This window comes from Heloderma suspectum, chromosome 6 (assembly GCF_057233095.1).
Source record: "Heloderma suspectum isolate Gila_16-S chromosome 6, 16-S_ref, whole genome shotgun sequence".
In the NCBI taxonomy this organism is placed as follows: domain Eukaryota; kingdom Metazoa; phylum Chordata; class Lepidosauria; order Squamata; family Helodermatidae; genus Heloderma; species Heloderma suspectum.
In genome coordinates, this window is record NC_139463.1 from 193,017 (window position 1) to 208,618 (window position 15,602).

General features: G+C 48.3%; 1 protein-coding gene across 3 annotated transcripts in view; it reads left to right on the top strand.

Moving 5' to 3' along the window:
- Window positions 1–15,602, top strand: part of CEP164 (centrosomal protein 164) — a 112,910-nt gene that overhangs the window by 66,559 nt on the left and 30,749 nt on the right. For all 3 annotated transcript variants that reach the window (XM_084860507.1, XM_084860508.1, XM_084860509.1), the window contains 3 exons: window positions 9,280–9,504; window positions 12,187–12,318; window positions 14,914–15,130. In XM_084860507.1, coding sequence (XP_084716633.1) covers window positions 9,280–9,504; window positions 12,187–12,318; window positions 14,914–15,130 — 574 coding nt within the window. The remainder of the gene's footprint in view (window positions 1–9,279; window positions 9,505–12,186; window positions 12,319–14,913; window positions 15,131–15,602) is intronic.

Sequence of the window (15,602 nt, forward strand, 5' to 3'; positions counted from 1 at the left end):
AATCCATGTTGGCTTCGAGTAATCACGGCATTGTTGTCAAGGTGCTTCCAGATGGATTGCTTTATGATCTGCTCCAGAATTTTCCCAGGGATTGATGTCAGACTGACTGGTCTGTAGTTCCCAGGTTCCTCCTTTTTACCCTTTTTGAAGATAGGGACAACGTTAGCCCTCCTCCAGTCATCTGGCACTTCCCCGGTCCTCCATGATTTCTCAAAGAGAATAGACAGCGGTTCTGAGAGTTCTTCTGCCAGTTCCTTTATTACTCTAGGATGCAGTTCATCTGGCCCTGGAGATTTGAACTCATTCAAAGTAAGTAGGTGTTCCTTGACCATATGCCTGTCGATCTCAAGCTGCAATCCTGCCCCTTCAGCCTGTACTTGGCCTTTGCCAGGGGGGTCATAGACCCTCTTTTGGGAGAAGACTGAGCCAAAGTAGGAATTGAGCACCTCTGCCTTTTCTTTGTCATCTGTTATCATTTTGCCATCCTTATTTAATAGCTGAACAACCATTTCTTTCCTCTGCCTTTTACTATGCACGTAGCTGAAGAAAGCCTTTTTGTTGTTTTTAGCATCCCTCGCTAACCTCACCTCGTTCTCCGCTTTAGCCTTCCTGACGCCATCCCTGCAATTCTGTGCTACCTGCCTGTACTCTTCCTTTGTTACTTGGCCTTCTTTCCACTTCTTATATGTGTCCTTTTTTGTTTTCAGGTCATCCCTAAGCTTTTTGTGAAGCCACATTGGCTTCTTCTGTTGTCTTCCACCTTTTCTTCTTGTTGGAATTGTTTGTGATTGTGCCTTGAGAATTTCCTTTTTTAAAAGTTCCCACCCATCTTGGACTCCTTTTCTCGCTAGCATTGTTTGCCATGGGACCTTACTGATCATTGTTCTGAGTTTATTAAAATCAGCTTTCCTAAAATCCAGGGTACGCGTTTGAGTACACTCGGCTTTTGCTTCCCTTAGAACCAAGAACTCAAGTACAACATGGTCGCTTTCCCCCAGAGTTCCTGTAACTGCTACTTTATCCACTAAGTCATCTCTGTTGGTTAGGATCAAGTCAAGGATAGCCGATCCTCTAGTTCATAGAATCATAGAATAGTAGTAGGGTTGGAAGGGGCCTACAAGGCCATCGAGTCCAACCCCCTGCTCAATGCAGGAATCCAAGTCAGAGCATCCCTGACAAATGGCTGTCCAGCCTCGTCTTGAAGGCCTCCAGTGTGGGAGAGCCCACCACCTCCCCAGGTAATTGGTTCCATTGCCGTATTGCTCTGACACTCAGGAAGTTTTTCCTGATGTTCAGTCGGAATCTGGCTTCCTGTAACTTGAGCCCATTATTCCGTGTCCTGCACTCTGGGATGATCAAGAAGAGATCCTGGCCTTCTTCTCTGTGACAACCTTTCAAGTACTTGAAGAGTGCTATCATATCTCCCCTCAGTCTTCTCTTCTCAAGGCTAAACATGCCCAGTTCTTTCAGTCTCTCTTCATAGGGCTTTGTTTCCAGTCCCCTGATCATCTTTGTTGCCCTCCTTTGAACCCTCTCCAGCTTGTCTGCATCCTTCTTAAAGTGTGGTGCCCAGAACTGGACACAGTACTCCAGATGAGGCCTAACCAGTGCTGAGTAGAGGGGAACTAGTACTTCCCGGGATTTGGAAGCAATGCTTCTATGAATGCAGCCCAAAATAGCATTTGCCTTTTTTGCAGCCACATCACATTGTTGGCTCATATTCAGCTTGTGATCGACGACAATTCCAAGATCCTTCTCGCTCGTAGTGTGGTTGAGCCACGTATCCCCCATCTTGTAACTGTGCATTTGGTTTCTTTTTCCTAGGTGCAGAACTTGGCATTTGTCCCTATTAAATGCCATTCTGTTGTTTTCTGCCCAGCACTCCAGTCTATCCAGATCACTTTGAATTTTGTTTCTGTCTTCCAAAGTATTAGCTATCCCTCCCAATTTTGTGTCATCTGCAAATTTGATCAGCATTCCCTGCACCTCCTCCTCCAAGTCATTAATAAAAATATTGAAGAGCACTGGGCCCAGGACTGAGCCCTGCGGTACCCCACTCGTTACCTCTCCCCAGCTTGAGAAGGTCCCATTGATAAGCACTCTTTGAGTCCGATTCTGTAGCCAACTGTGGATCCACATGATCGTTGTTTCATCTAGCCCACTTCGAGCTAGTTTGCTCATCAGGATATCATGGGGCACTTTGTCGAAAGCTTTGCTGAAGTCGAGGTATATGATGTCTACAGCATTCCCACGGTCTACAAGGGAGGTGACTTGATCAAAAAATGAGATCAGATTTGTCTGGCAGGACTTGTTTTTGACAAATCCATGTTGGCTTCGAGTAATCACGGCATTGTTGTCAAGGTGCTTCCAGATGGATTGCTTTATGATCTGCTCCAGAATTTTCCCAGGGATTGATGTCAGACTGACTGGTCTGTAGTTCCCAGGTTCCTCCTTTTTACCCTTTTTGAAGATAGGGACAACGTTAGCCCTCCTCCAGTCATCTGGCACTTCCCCGGTCCTCCATGATTTCTCAAAGAGAGAAGTTCCTTCCTCTACTTTCTGTAGGAGGAAGTTATCCGCCACACAAGTCAGGAATTTCCTGGAGCGGCCATGTTTTGCAGAATTTGTCTCCCAACAAATATCGGGGAAATTGAAGTCCCCCATTACTACTACATCATGCTTCCTTAAAACATTGGCTATTTGCTTTTCAAAAGTTTCATCCTTGGCTTCTCCTTGATTGGGTGGCCGGTAGTAGACTCCGACCACCAGGTTCCTTTTATTCTTTGCTCCATTTATTTCAACCCAGATGCTCTCGATGGGGCTACCAAGCTCCTCCTCCTGTATTTCTGTGCAGAGATATGTATTTTTCACATACAGTGCAACCCCGCCTCCCTTTCTGTTCCTCCTGTTCTTTTTGAACAAGTTATATCCTTCAACTGCTGTATTCCAGTCATGAGAGTCATCCCACCAAGTCTCAGTTATACCTATCAAGTCATAATTTCCCTCCTGTATTAAGAGTTCAAGTTCATTCTGTTTGTTTCCCATACTCTGGGCATTAGTATATAGACATCGAAGACCATGTGCTTCATAGTCTGGCTTTCTTCCTACATGTGTCTGAAGACTATTATTGGGCGCTATCAGCGCTGTTCTCTCCATTGCAGTGCATGCGCCTACGTCCATTGTTACCCCCAACATTACATCTCCCTTCCCCGTAGGATTCAGTTTAAAGCCCTCCTGATGAAGTTCTTCATGCTGTGTCCAAACACATTCTTCCCAGCCTTTGTGAGGTGCAACCCATCCCTAGCCAACAGCCCATCTTCCAGGAAGTATAGCCCGTGGTCCCAGAATCCAAATCTCTCTCGTCGGCACCACCTTCGTAGCCAGTCATTCACCCGGAGTATTTTTCGTTCCCTTTCTATCCCTCTTCTAACTACTGGAAGGATGGATGAGAAAACTATCTGGGCCCCAAAGTTCTTGAGTTTCCTTCCCAAAGCTTCAAAGTCTGACGTGATCTCTTCGTAGCTCCGCTTGGCGGTATCATTTGTTCCCACATGGATGAGAAGAAAGGGATACCTGTCAGTGGGCTTTATGAGTGCAGGCAACCTTTCAGTCACGTCTCTAATCTGTCCTCCCGGGAGACAACATACCTGGCGAGTCCACGGGTCTTCGCGACATACTTGGGTCTCGATCCCACGCAGCAAGGAGTCTCCCACTACTACCACTCTTCTCTTCTTCTTCTTGTAGGCCTGGGTTTCATCGCCTCTGTTTGACTGACCTTTAGCCTCTTGCTCACTCTCATGCAGGTTCCCCTGTGATTCTTCCTCTGCAGGCTGTCCTCCAGTCTCATCTGCAAGTACCTGGAATCGGTTCCACAGCTCCACCGCTTCCACTGGTGCAGAGTGGCGTCTAGTTCTTCTTCTCCTAACTGTCACCGTTTTCCAAGGAGTATCCTCTACTCCATTTTTCTTCTCCTCAGCATTTCCCACTTCTGCCTCATCTTGCTGTTGCTCTTCAAGCTTCTGGTCTGCCCTTTGCTGCTGTAGTTCCCCCATTCTGTCCAAGAACTCTTCGTGTTCTCTTATTCCCCGGAGGGTTGACAGTCGCCGCTCCAGTCCACTTACTTTTTCCTCCAGCAGCGTGATCAACTTGCACTTGTTGCAGGTGTAGGCCATGTTGTTCTCAGGCAAGAAAACAAACATTGCACACACCTTGCAGGTCACCACCACTGGAGAGTCTTGTCCTTCCATAGCCCCTTTTCCCTTTTTGTGTCTAGCTTTGTGATTGTTCTAGACTAGCCTGTGCCTGCTCCTCTACTCAGTAGAGGTTAAAAGCAGAGTCCCACTGGTGTGGAAGTGTGTGTTACAAGACAAATAAATGGGAAAAAGTTAGTTAAAAAAAAAATGTTAGGGGCCTCCCCCTTGACCTCCCCTGCCGAACTCCCCTGGCCAACTCCTGTTTGCTCCCCCTGTTCGCTCGCTCTGTTCGCTCGCTCTCTGGGAGCTTGCCTGCTTCTGTAGTCCCTGGACCAGCTGGAGCAGCTTGCTCTGCTCTGCTCTGCTCAGCTGGGATGCGGGAAACAGACTGAAGCTTCCCGCCCAGTCAGCTGCTGGGAGTACTCAGGCCACACCCCTCCAATTCAGTTGGAGCTCTCAGAAGCTCCTGGTGAGCTCACAGCCAGTCAGAAGGATAAAGGGCAGCGCCCTGGGCTTCCTGCAACCCACTTACCTCTTAGCCTCTGTCTCCTTTGTCTCCTTTGTCTCTTCAACCACTGCAACTCCCCTGGCCAACTCCTGTTTGCTCCCCCTGTTCGCTCGCTCTCTGGGAGCTTGCCTGCTTCTGTAGTCCCTGGACCAGCTGGAGCAGCTTGCTCTGCTCTGCTCTGCTCAGCTGGGAGGCGGGAAACAGACTGAAGCTTCCCGCCCAGTCAGCTGCTGGGAGTACTCAGGCCACACCCCTCCAATTCAGTTGGAGCTCTCAGAAGCTCCTGGTGAGCTCACAGCCAGTCAGAAGGATAAAGGGCAGCGCCCTGGGCTTCCTGCAACCCACTTACCTCTTAGCCTCTGTCTCCTTTGTCTCCTTTGTCTCTTCAACCACTGCAACTCCCCTGGCCAACTCCTGTTTGCTCCCCCTGTTCGCTCGCTCTCTGGGAGCTTGCCTGCTTCTGTAGTCCCTGGACCAGCTGGAGCAGCTTGCTCTGCTCTGCTCTGCTCAGCTGGGAGGCGGGAAACAGACTGATAAAGGACAAAGAAGGCAGGGACCTAACAGAAGCAGATGAGATTAAGAAGAGGTGGCAAGAATACACAGAAGAACTATACAGGAAAGATCTGAATGTCCCTGATAGCCATGACAGTGCGGTCACTGAACTTGAGCCGGACATCCTCGAGAGTGAAGTCAAGTGGGCCTTAGGAAGCATTAGTAACAACAAAGCTAGCGGAGATGACAGTCTCCCAGCTGAGCTATTTAAAATCCTAAAAGATGATGCTGTTAAAGTGCTGCATTCAATATGCCAACAAATCTGGAACACTCAACAGTGGCCACAAGACTGGAAAAGGTCAGTTTACATTCCAATTCCAAAGAAGGGCAACGCCAAAGAGTGTTCAAACTACCGCACAATTGCGCTCATTTCACATGCCAGCAAGGTGATGCTCAAAATCCTACAAGCTAGGCTTCAGCAGTATGCGAACCGAGAACTACCGGAAGTACAAGCTGGGTTTCGAAGAGGCAGAGGAACTAGAGATCAAATCGCCAACATTCGCTGCATCATGGAGAAAGCAAGAGAATTCCAGAAAAACGTCTATTTCTGCTTCATTGACTACGCTAAAGCCTTTGATTGTGTGGATCACAACAAACTATGGCAAATTCTTAAAGTGATGGGAGTACCAGACCACCTTACCTGTCTCCTGAGAAACCTGTAAGAGGGTCAAGAAGCAACAGTAAGAACCAGACATGGAACAACCGATTGGTTCCAAATTGGGAAAGGAGTACGACAAGGCTGCATATTGTCACCCTGCTTATTTAACTTATATGCAGAGTACATCATGAGAAATGCCGGATTGGATGAATCAGAGGTCGGAATTAAGATTGCCGGGAGAATTATCAACAACCTCCGATATGCAGACGATACCACCCTAATGGCAGAAAGTGAAGAGGATCTCAAGAGCCTCTTGTTGAGGGTGAAAGAGGAGAGTGCAAAATCTGGTTTGAAACTCAACATTCAAAAAACGAAGATCGTGGCATCTGGCCCCATCACTTCCTGGCATATAGAAGGGGAAGAAATGGAAGCAGTGACAGATTTTACTTTCTTGAGCTCCAAGATCACCGCAGACGGTGACTGTAGCCATGAAATTAAAAGACGCTTGCTCCTTGGGAGGAAAGCTATGGCAAACCTAGACAGCATAGTAAGAAGCAGAGACATCACCTTGCCGACAAAGGTCCGTCTAATCAAAGCTATGGTTTTCCCAGTAGTAATGTATGGCTGTGAGAGCTGGACTATAAGGAAGGCTGAGCGCCGAAGAATTGATGCTTTCGAACTGTGGTGCTGGAGAAGACTCTTACGAGTCCCCTGGACTGCAAGGAGGTCAAATCAGTCCATCCTAAAGGAAATCAACCCTGACTGCTCATTGGAAGGACAGATAATGAAGCTGAAGCTCCAATATTTTGGCCACCTAATGCGAAGAGAAAACTCCCTGGAAAAGACCCTGATGCTGGGAAAGACTGAAGGCAAAAGGAGAAGGGGACGGCAGAGGATGAGATGGCTAGATAGCATCACGGATGCAATGAATATGAACTTGAGCACACTCCGGGAGAGAGCGCAGGACAGGAAGGCCTGGCGTGCTATGGTCCATGGGGTCACGAAGAGTCGGACACGACTGAACGACTGAACAACAACAACAAAGTACTTCCCGGGACTTGGAAGCGATGCTTCTATTAATGCAGCCCCAAATAGCACTGGCCTTTTTTGCAGCCACATCACATTGTTAGCTCATATTCAGCTTGTGATCGACAATTCCAAGATCCTTCTCGCTTGCAGTATGGTTGAGGCAAGTCTCCCCAGTCCTGTAACTGTGCCTTTGGTTTAATAAATCACCCTGTGAACTAGCAGCTGAAGATGCACGCAGCCTGTTTGCTCCTACTTCACATGAGCAGGTAGACAAAACAAGCCAGGAAGGGATAGCTTTGTGTTACATCCCAACCCAGGTTGATGGTTAACTGTGCCCAAACAACAAGCCAGGATTGCAAGCCAGGTATAAACCAGAGTATAAAGTTGTCCTACAAATCCTGGCGTGTTGGGTTACACTTAACCTTCGTCCTGAGTTTGAAGTTAGCACAAAGCTATTCCTTCCTGGTTTGTTTACGAGCTTGCATAAAGTGAGGAGAGAAGTGGGTGTGGACAGGCTGCGTGCATAAGCGTGCCGTCTGCGTCCCTTGTAGATTAGCCCCAGACTCAGATAATAACAAAATACACGTTTTGTGATTTCATAACCCCCCTCTGGAAATAGTTACAATGGAAGGCACCAGGTTTAGCCATATGGAGTGGAAATCCATTGACCTCATGAAGGAACTCAGCCTGATACAAAAATGTGTTAATCTTTAAGGTGCAACAGACTAACACAGCGGCAACCTCTCTGGAAATTGTTACAAATGGTGCTATAATATTTCAGATCCTGATTTGTGGTGACAATTTTGTTTTTCTCAATTTTTATAGGTAAAGTGATACAGATGCAACTTGGCAACACGCGCGTGCGCGCGCACACACACACACACACACACACACATTCAACAGTCCAAAAACTGTTAGGTTAAGAAAACCCTGTCTGTCTGTCTGTCTGTTTGTTTGTTTGTTTGTATAAGTTATATCCCACATCTTTGACATAAACTTGTGTTACCAGGTTGGCTAACAAAAAATGCGTATACTGTCTTAGAGAAATTCATTTTCAAAATTTATGATAGGGTGGGGCTGGGCGGGCATGTCAGAGGCTCAGGGGTTCAGAAATCACAAGGAGAGTCAACCTTTCTTATATTTTCCAGTCCAAAGTATGTGGGGGCTACATCATAACTCTGTGCTTTTACTGGCTTATAATTATTTTTGCTGGCATTTTGGTTAATGTTGAATACTTGAAATTGTTTGCATTTTATACTTTTTGTATTGCAAATTTATGTTGAACAAGTTATTGGAAAAGCAGGATTTAAGTTCCTTTAATATATGAATGAATGAAAGGAAATTTCCCCTCTGAAAAGCTTCCTTGGCCTGTTTAGTCCTCCGTATGTCCTTGAAACTCCACCTATACAGTCAGGGCTGGCCTTAGGGATGGGCAAGCTGGGCGGTTGCCTGGGGTGCTAAGCTGAGCAGAGGGGGGCACCAAGCTGAGCTCAGTGGGTGTATATTTGTTTAATGTACTGTCTGCAGTGAGCCAGGGTGGCAAAAAGCAAGTGTCTGTAACCTTTCTTTCAAGTTTCTACAGGTTGTTTTGGTACGAACTACAAAAATGATCTTCCTTCGGTTACCTTTAAAGTATGCTTCTTTTTCACTTTGATGTAATTTGCACTAGGTAAACAGCAGTGGAACACACCTTTACTTTGAGGCAACATTATGGAGCACTTAGCATTTCAAATACTGTAAACGCTATAAGCGCTATATAAATAATAAAATAAAGCCGTAAGCTGTAAGAGAGCAGCGGGATACCTTTTTTATTTATAACTTTTCTTTATTATTTTTAAAGATAAAAATAATAGATATTCTAATATAGGAACTGCCACAAAACAAAAAAATATTATAAGTAAAACCTGTGATAGTTCTGCTGTGTTGCATAGTGCACTGCCACTGCTCAGAGTGTGGCTTTTCGAACTTTGGCTTCTGTAAACTGTAGCACAGTGGCTGAGAGATCAAGGTTTTGAGCAATGCCATTCTCAGTGGACATCATACCTGCACCAGGCCCTATAAATCCTCTGTGTGGCTGTACAAAATTGACTACCGGGGGTACGGGGGACAGGGCACTGTGCATACAATGAGTGGACTGCACTGTGGTGGCTGGCAGTGCACTCTGTTGCCAAGCTTGGATGGCCAGATAAATTTTTGGAAAGCCACAGAGGGGTATGTTTTTTGTTGGTGTGGGTGTTGGTGATTATTCCTGAAAGGTTGCCATTTTCTCTTGTCAGGCTTGTTCGTGTTGCAATGAACTTTTGGTAAAAGTCCTTTCCAGAGGGTGATGTCTTGGTGTTCTGCCATGGCTAATCATTTTCCAGTAGCAATTAGGATGAACGTGTTCCTTTTAATGGCAGGAATTGTGAGGCTGAATTTACGCAAATGGAGCCATGGAAGATGCATGCTGGAGATTCCCTGGAGGAAATGAGCAAAGTGGAGCGAGCTTCCTTGGAACAATCAAAAATGCATTTGCAACAAGAAAAACAGGTTCAGATCCAGAGTCTGCAGGAACGGCTGTGGCAAGAGGAGGAGGAGGAGGAGGAGATCCGGATGTTCCATCAGCAGAAAGGGGCTGCCCTCCGGTGAGGTCCATCTGCTCTGCAGAAGCTTTGGTACCTCTCTCGCTCCCCTTGCCCCACAAATGCCCACAGCAGTCATGTTCTGGGGAGCTGGTCTTTGCCAGCTTTTTGAAGCAGTGTTAGTCTAGGAAGCTGCTCACCTTGGTGTCTGGCCTTCGGAAGCCAGCCAGATTTGATGTTTTCAGGACTGTCCCCAATGGAAGTGGAAGGAGTATTGTCTATGATGTCATATTGAGCTTCAGGCTCCCAACAAAAAAGTTTCAAAGAAGCCTCCTAATTAGGACATTTGGTCTCAGAAAATCCTGAGGATGGCTCACTCTTTTGGTGTTCATCCCTCTATGCTGCTATTGATCTTGCTATGCCTGCTCATCGCAAGCAGCTGCTAATTGGGAGTGAGTTACTCCACACTGACTGGGTCTTGTGTTCTTTTGATTGGATTCTGTACTCAGTTGTGCTCTGCATAGTCCTGTGACACACTGGCAGCAGTCTCTAGCATTGCTTGACCTTTTGGCCTCACTCTGTAGAAACCCCATATTTTTGCTTTTGGGGGATGATGCACACCTTTTCTCTCACAACCAATGTAACGTACAAAGTGCTCTCTGGACCATGACATCTGCTGCCCCAGCACCTCTTTTTAGTGTTGCAGTTCCACTTTGGTGGTGTTTAGAGGGTCTCCAGAGCTCAGCCCAGTGTTGCTATCCCCTCTCCAGCTCTGACCTCAGAAAGAGGGCTGGAACTCACCGGTCACTAGTGCTTCTAAAGTGCTTAGAGCATGTGCAACATAGGCAAGCCCCAGTCCTCCTCCTGAGTTTGGAGGCAAGGGTGGTGGTTGGGGGACCATCCCCTGAGTTGTGTCCCGCAGCGTGCCTGACGAGGGCTGGGATTCAGCAGAGGTGGAGTGGGGATGCTTTTCCTGACCAGTCCATCCTTTTGTTGCCTTAAGCAATTACAATAGATGGGGAGGGAAAGTGGCTGGAGCAGAAGGACAGACAAGCAGGAGAAGATGGAGGGATGGTGGTGGAGAATGCTAAAGAAGAGCATCTAGGGGCAAAGGCAGGATGAGAACCATGGAAGGAGATCCTCTGGAACATCTGGTTGGAACCCTGGGATAGTTCCTGCAGTGACAGCTGTGCATTCAGTTTTCATGGCTGAACTCTGCCCAGTGCTCCCTACTGGTGTTCCAGCAAGGGTGCTTCCTGTCTTCTCTTCATTGAACACCATCCTCTGTAGGCATCTTAGACCTGCTGCTAGGTGTCATAAGGGGAGTTTGAGTGTCACTCATCCTCCCTTGACTTCTAAATAGATGTCTAAAGGGGGGGGGGCTAGGTATTGTTATGGCCCGTTTTTCTGGCAGACACGCTGGCACTTTGACACAGAACACCAAAATCAGTGAGAGCCTTTACTGTAGCTAATCCCACAGCAAAAGTTGCAGGCAGACTGCTTAGTTCAAGAAACAGTTGAAAGGTAATAACTACAACTGTGTTGGAGATCAATCCAACGAGAGTTTCCAAGTTGAGATTTCTACATACAAGGCAAAGTCAAGGGTCACAATAAACCCAGGCAAGAAAACATTCCAGGCAATTCAGAACGTGGTCAAAGAGACAGCTTCAAGGCTAGAAATTTACACATAGGCAGAGATCAGATCCAGCAACAGATTCTATGTTCGAATCTTCAATTTACATGTGTCGAGGCAAACAACAGTCTAAAAGTCACATGTAGTCCAGGCCAGAAGGCATTCTGGGTAGTCAAAGATGAAGGTAAATGGTTCATGGCAAACAAGAATCTAGGGTTTATGAAAAGACCAGCTTTACATTCTGTTATGGATTCTTAACGATATAAGGGTTCAAACAAGGGTCCAGATTTAATAGAGAGCCCAGGTGCGAAAGTGTTTTGAGCAGCTCAGACAATAAAAAAGTCCAGGCAGAAAGGGTTTGGGGCAGTAAAGACAGATGCTCCCAGCAAAGGCTCCGTAGCCTCAGCACCAACTTAGAGTCCTCCTTCTGACAATCTAGCAGGGGATTCTAGCACATAAATGAGCCCTATGGCCAATAGGGCAATTCTGTTCTATCCTCTTGAGTAGGCATCTCGACCTGGGTGACACCCCTGAAAAACCCCTCCTCTTTTGAGTCTTCCTCCTGCCTGGTTCCACATTCCCAGCTGGTAAATCAGAGGTTTGGCATACAGCCTTATCTGGCAGCTTTGGCTGAAAAGGAGTTTTGCTCTTCTTCGGCCTGTAATCAGATGGGAAGCCATGCTGAGCCAGGCTCCCACCATTCTAACATTCCCAGCCTGAGCTGGCCCAAACTACCCTCACCCTCTGCCTTGGCCTGCCATAAGGTGAGAAACAAGGCTCTCGGGCTCTGGGCTTCTCGCTGCTGACCTGGATTTTAAACTATCCTGATCTACTTCTGAAATCAGATCCTGAATTTAAAACTACAGCAGTGCTTGGGCTAGACCCGACAGATATGGAAGTGAGGGTGTTGAGGAGGCTGATTTTTAAACTTGTGGGAGGTTCTTTTCATCTTTCTGCAAAACTCCAGTTACTTGGGTCAATCTCAGATCCTGCTTGCTTGGAAATTATACCGTGGGCTGATTTTGCTGTGCTTCAGACCTAAGCACTGCTTCCATGGCTGCGAGGGAATGGGAATGGTTTCATGCCCAAACTACTTTCTGCCTGCCTCTTAGGTCACTCAGAATGGAGTTGGAGAAGGCCAGGCAAGAGGAGGAGCTGCGCTTGAGGGAGGAGTCACAAGAGGAACTCCAGAAACTCCAAACCCAGATCCATTCTGAAACAGAGGCTGAAACAGAGAGAATCAGGTACCAGCTTGAGTGGGGAGGATCTGAGTCTTGTCCCCTGCCATGGAGCAGGATGCTGGTGACCTTGGGAGTGACAGCACTGCAGTGCACAGTGATCAGCCTTGTGTGGCTTGTGTCTGGGAAATGTTTGAGAATGTTCAGTGGTTCCAGCCCTTCCTAAAAGCTATTGGAGGGAAAGAAGATGTCTCTCCATCGAGTAGATTTTGTCCTGGACTGATACCTTTGGACTTACATGCAGGGTAGTGTTGATTCTGCAGTTTCACCATACTTCAGCAGCATTCAGTGTTCTGAGAGTGCAGAAAATCTCTGGTGTAAACTGTCAAAACTAGCAGGGGCTGAGCAAAAGGAGGGCACGGTAGTATCCTGCTCAACGCCCAAGTGTTTACCTGCCCTTATAGCTGCTCCTCTTCCTTGGGCTCTGTAGCCTCCCTCCCCACTCCTCTCTCTCTCTTGTGACAATACCCTTCAACATGGCAATGCCAGAAGGTTCTCACAGCTGGGAAATGCATGGGCTGTGATGAACATGCGAGATCCTCTGACCTGGGTGGAAAGGTGCTGTTGTGCTCATGTCCTGCTTGTGTTTTCCTGGTCGACAGCTGGTCGGCCACTGTGTGAACAGAATGCTGGATTAGATGGACCCTTGGTCTGATCCAGCAGGGCTCTTCTTCTCCTGTCTCCAGCTGTGGGACTGGCAGGGCAAGGCGAGGCCAAGTGATGATGGTGGTGGTGTTCTCCTGCAGTGGAGGAGGATATCTTCATATGGGTTGCTCCTCCCACTTGCTCCGATAGGCAGGGACATGCAGTTAACTGAATTGCCCTCTCACATAGGAGAGCATCCTACTTCCAGTTTCATTTCCTGCCTCAGCGCTGACCAGGTTGCTGGAGTAGCTCCTCAAGCCCTTTATAGCTACAGTTTGCCTCACTTCTTTCTTCCTCTCTATCCTTCTCTACTTTCTCCTTTAGTTTAAAAAGAAAAGAAGCAAAAGCCCTTTCCCCCTCTTTTTAGAGTTAGGAGCTTTTCTAATTGCAGCGGTGACCAGGCCTCCACCCACACGCTTGGTTTTAGCTCCGAGATAGTCCTGGAATGTCAGATGACTCCTTTCTGGAACATGTAGGAGGAGCCTCTGGGAGCGAGTTTTTCTCCCTGGATAAGACTCTCCCTGGCACCATTGAAGCACAGGTGGGCCTAGTAGGACTGGGGGGGGGGGGGGGTGTGTGTGTGTGACACAGGATCACATCCAGATCCCAGACTGGGAAGGATCCAAGGAGGACTTAAATGGGGTAAGTCTCAAGGGCCCCCTATCCCAGGCGACTGTCCCCAGTCCCCCCCCCCCAATCATTGACAGCCAAGCACTTCACCTGGAGTTCTGCCAACAGATCAGGCAGTTCATTGCAAGGGAGGAAGTCCACCTGGATACCCTCCCACAGCTTGTAGTGTTGTTGAGCCACGTATCCCCCATCTTGTAACTGTGCATTTGGTTTCTTTGTGAAGCCACATTGGCTTCTTCTAATTAATTAATAGATGTTAACTCCCCCACTTTCAGATCACCATCCTACTGCCCAGCTGAGACCAGATCAAGTGTGTGTCCTCTTACACGTGTTAGGCCAACAAGTTTGAACAGCCCCATTGTTGTCATGGCAGCCATGAAGTCTTGAACTTCCCCAGATCTGATGGCCTCATTATGGAAATTCAGATCCCCCAGAGCCATCGTCTTAGAGGTCCTCAATACTAAGTCTGAGAAGACCTCTGTCAGTTCGGGCAGGGAGACGGAAGGGTAGCAGCGTGGGCAGTATACAGCAGGATCCTCAATCTGTCCTGGGTGCCCAGGTTAAGACACAAACACTTATTTGAATGGGCAGGAAGCTCTCTGTAGACCACAGCACACACCCCCCCACCTGCAAGTTGGCATTGATGCTGCCTCAAATACCCAGGCAAAATTGGGAGAGAATAACCCCTCCCAGTTCTTCCACCCAGGTCTCAGTGATGCACAGCAAGTCAGCCCTCTCTTCCATAATTATATCGTGAATGAGGGAGATTTTATTTTGGTCTGACCTGGCATTCAGCAGCAGCAGCACTGGACCCGAGGGCAAGCTGGTAAGGCAGTCAGGAACCACCTGGTCAGGGGGAGACCCAGAAGAGGGGTTAGGTGTAAGGTGTGTAACTCCCCTTCTCCTTGTCCTTCATCCACCGCCCGTCTATAAGAATGGTTCTACCAATGTTCCTGTCTATGGCAGCTTCCTGCCGAGGTGCCCTTTGGAGCTGCCGTGTTGGTGGCAGGAGCCCCTCTGACATGTACAGGACGACTGCTGAAGGCTTCATGCTGTTTTCTGGTGGGAACTTATGGGGCTCTGTGGCATAGAGCTGAGATTTTGGCTGCCTTAGCCACTCTGTCCCCAGCCATGTTGCACCTGGTCTGTAAGGCATGCGTCCTGCAGATGCCTCGGCCAATTCAAAGTCCGTCCGTCCACCCAAGCCTGAGGCACCCTGCCAGGCTTGGCCTGGGTTTGAGCCTGGGCTTCCTGCTCTCTGCTGACTACCGAGAGGTGAAGTGGGAAGGGTCTGCTTCTGACTGGCTCTTGCTGGCTGCTTTTCAGGCTGACCCAGAAGGCTGCACTGCACAGACTCAGGGAGGAGCTGGAATCCTTTCAGCGGTCTGAGGAGGACCAACTGAAAAAGCAGAAGCTGCTTTCTCTGGAAAAGATGAAGAAAGAAGCAGAAGCTCTTCATCAGGCGGAGCAGACAGAGCTGGAGGAGGAGAGCAGGAGAGCTTTGAGCGAGCTGAAGGAGAAGCTGCGCCGAGGAAGTGAAGCGGTGAGGCCAGCTCCCAGGTCGCAGCTCTCATGACCTGCCAGCCGGCTCCACAGGGGCAGGAGTGTGTGTGGGCTCTTAATTCCAGCCTTCCTGCTGGATGCCGCCCTGCCATCAGCCTCATCTGCTGCAGCAGATGGAGCTGGGCAGCCAGAGTCCACCGGTCACTCAGAAGGGTTAATGAATGAACCCCTGCCAGTAGGTATGCGAAAGCACATCTGATAGCGTAGGTGTACTATGCGTTCCAGAGGGCTCCCTGGAGCTCTAAGGCAGCCCGCTGCATCTGGGGAAACACGGAAGCGCTATCAAACTGCTTCGGAGCGGCTGTTGCACTCGCCGTGCAGGGGAGTGGAGAACTGCCCACAGCATACAGTGCGGGGATGTTTAATCGCAAGGAGGGGATCTCTCTTGGCAAGCTAATCAATGGCACAGGCGCCAGTCAAGAGAGAGGCCATTCATGAGGGTCAGCTCCCTC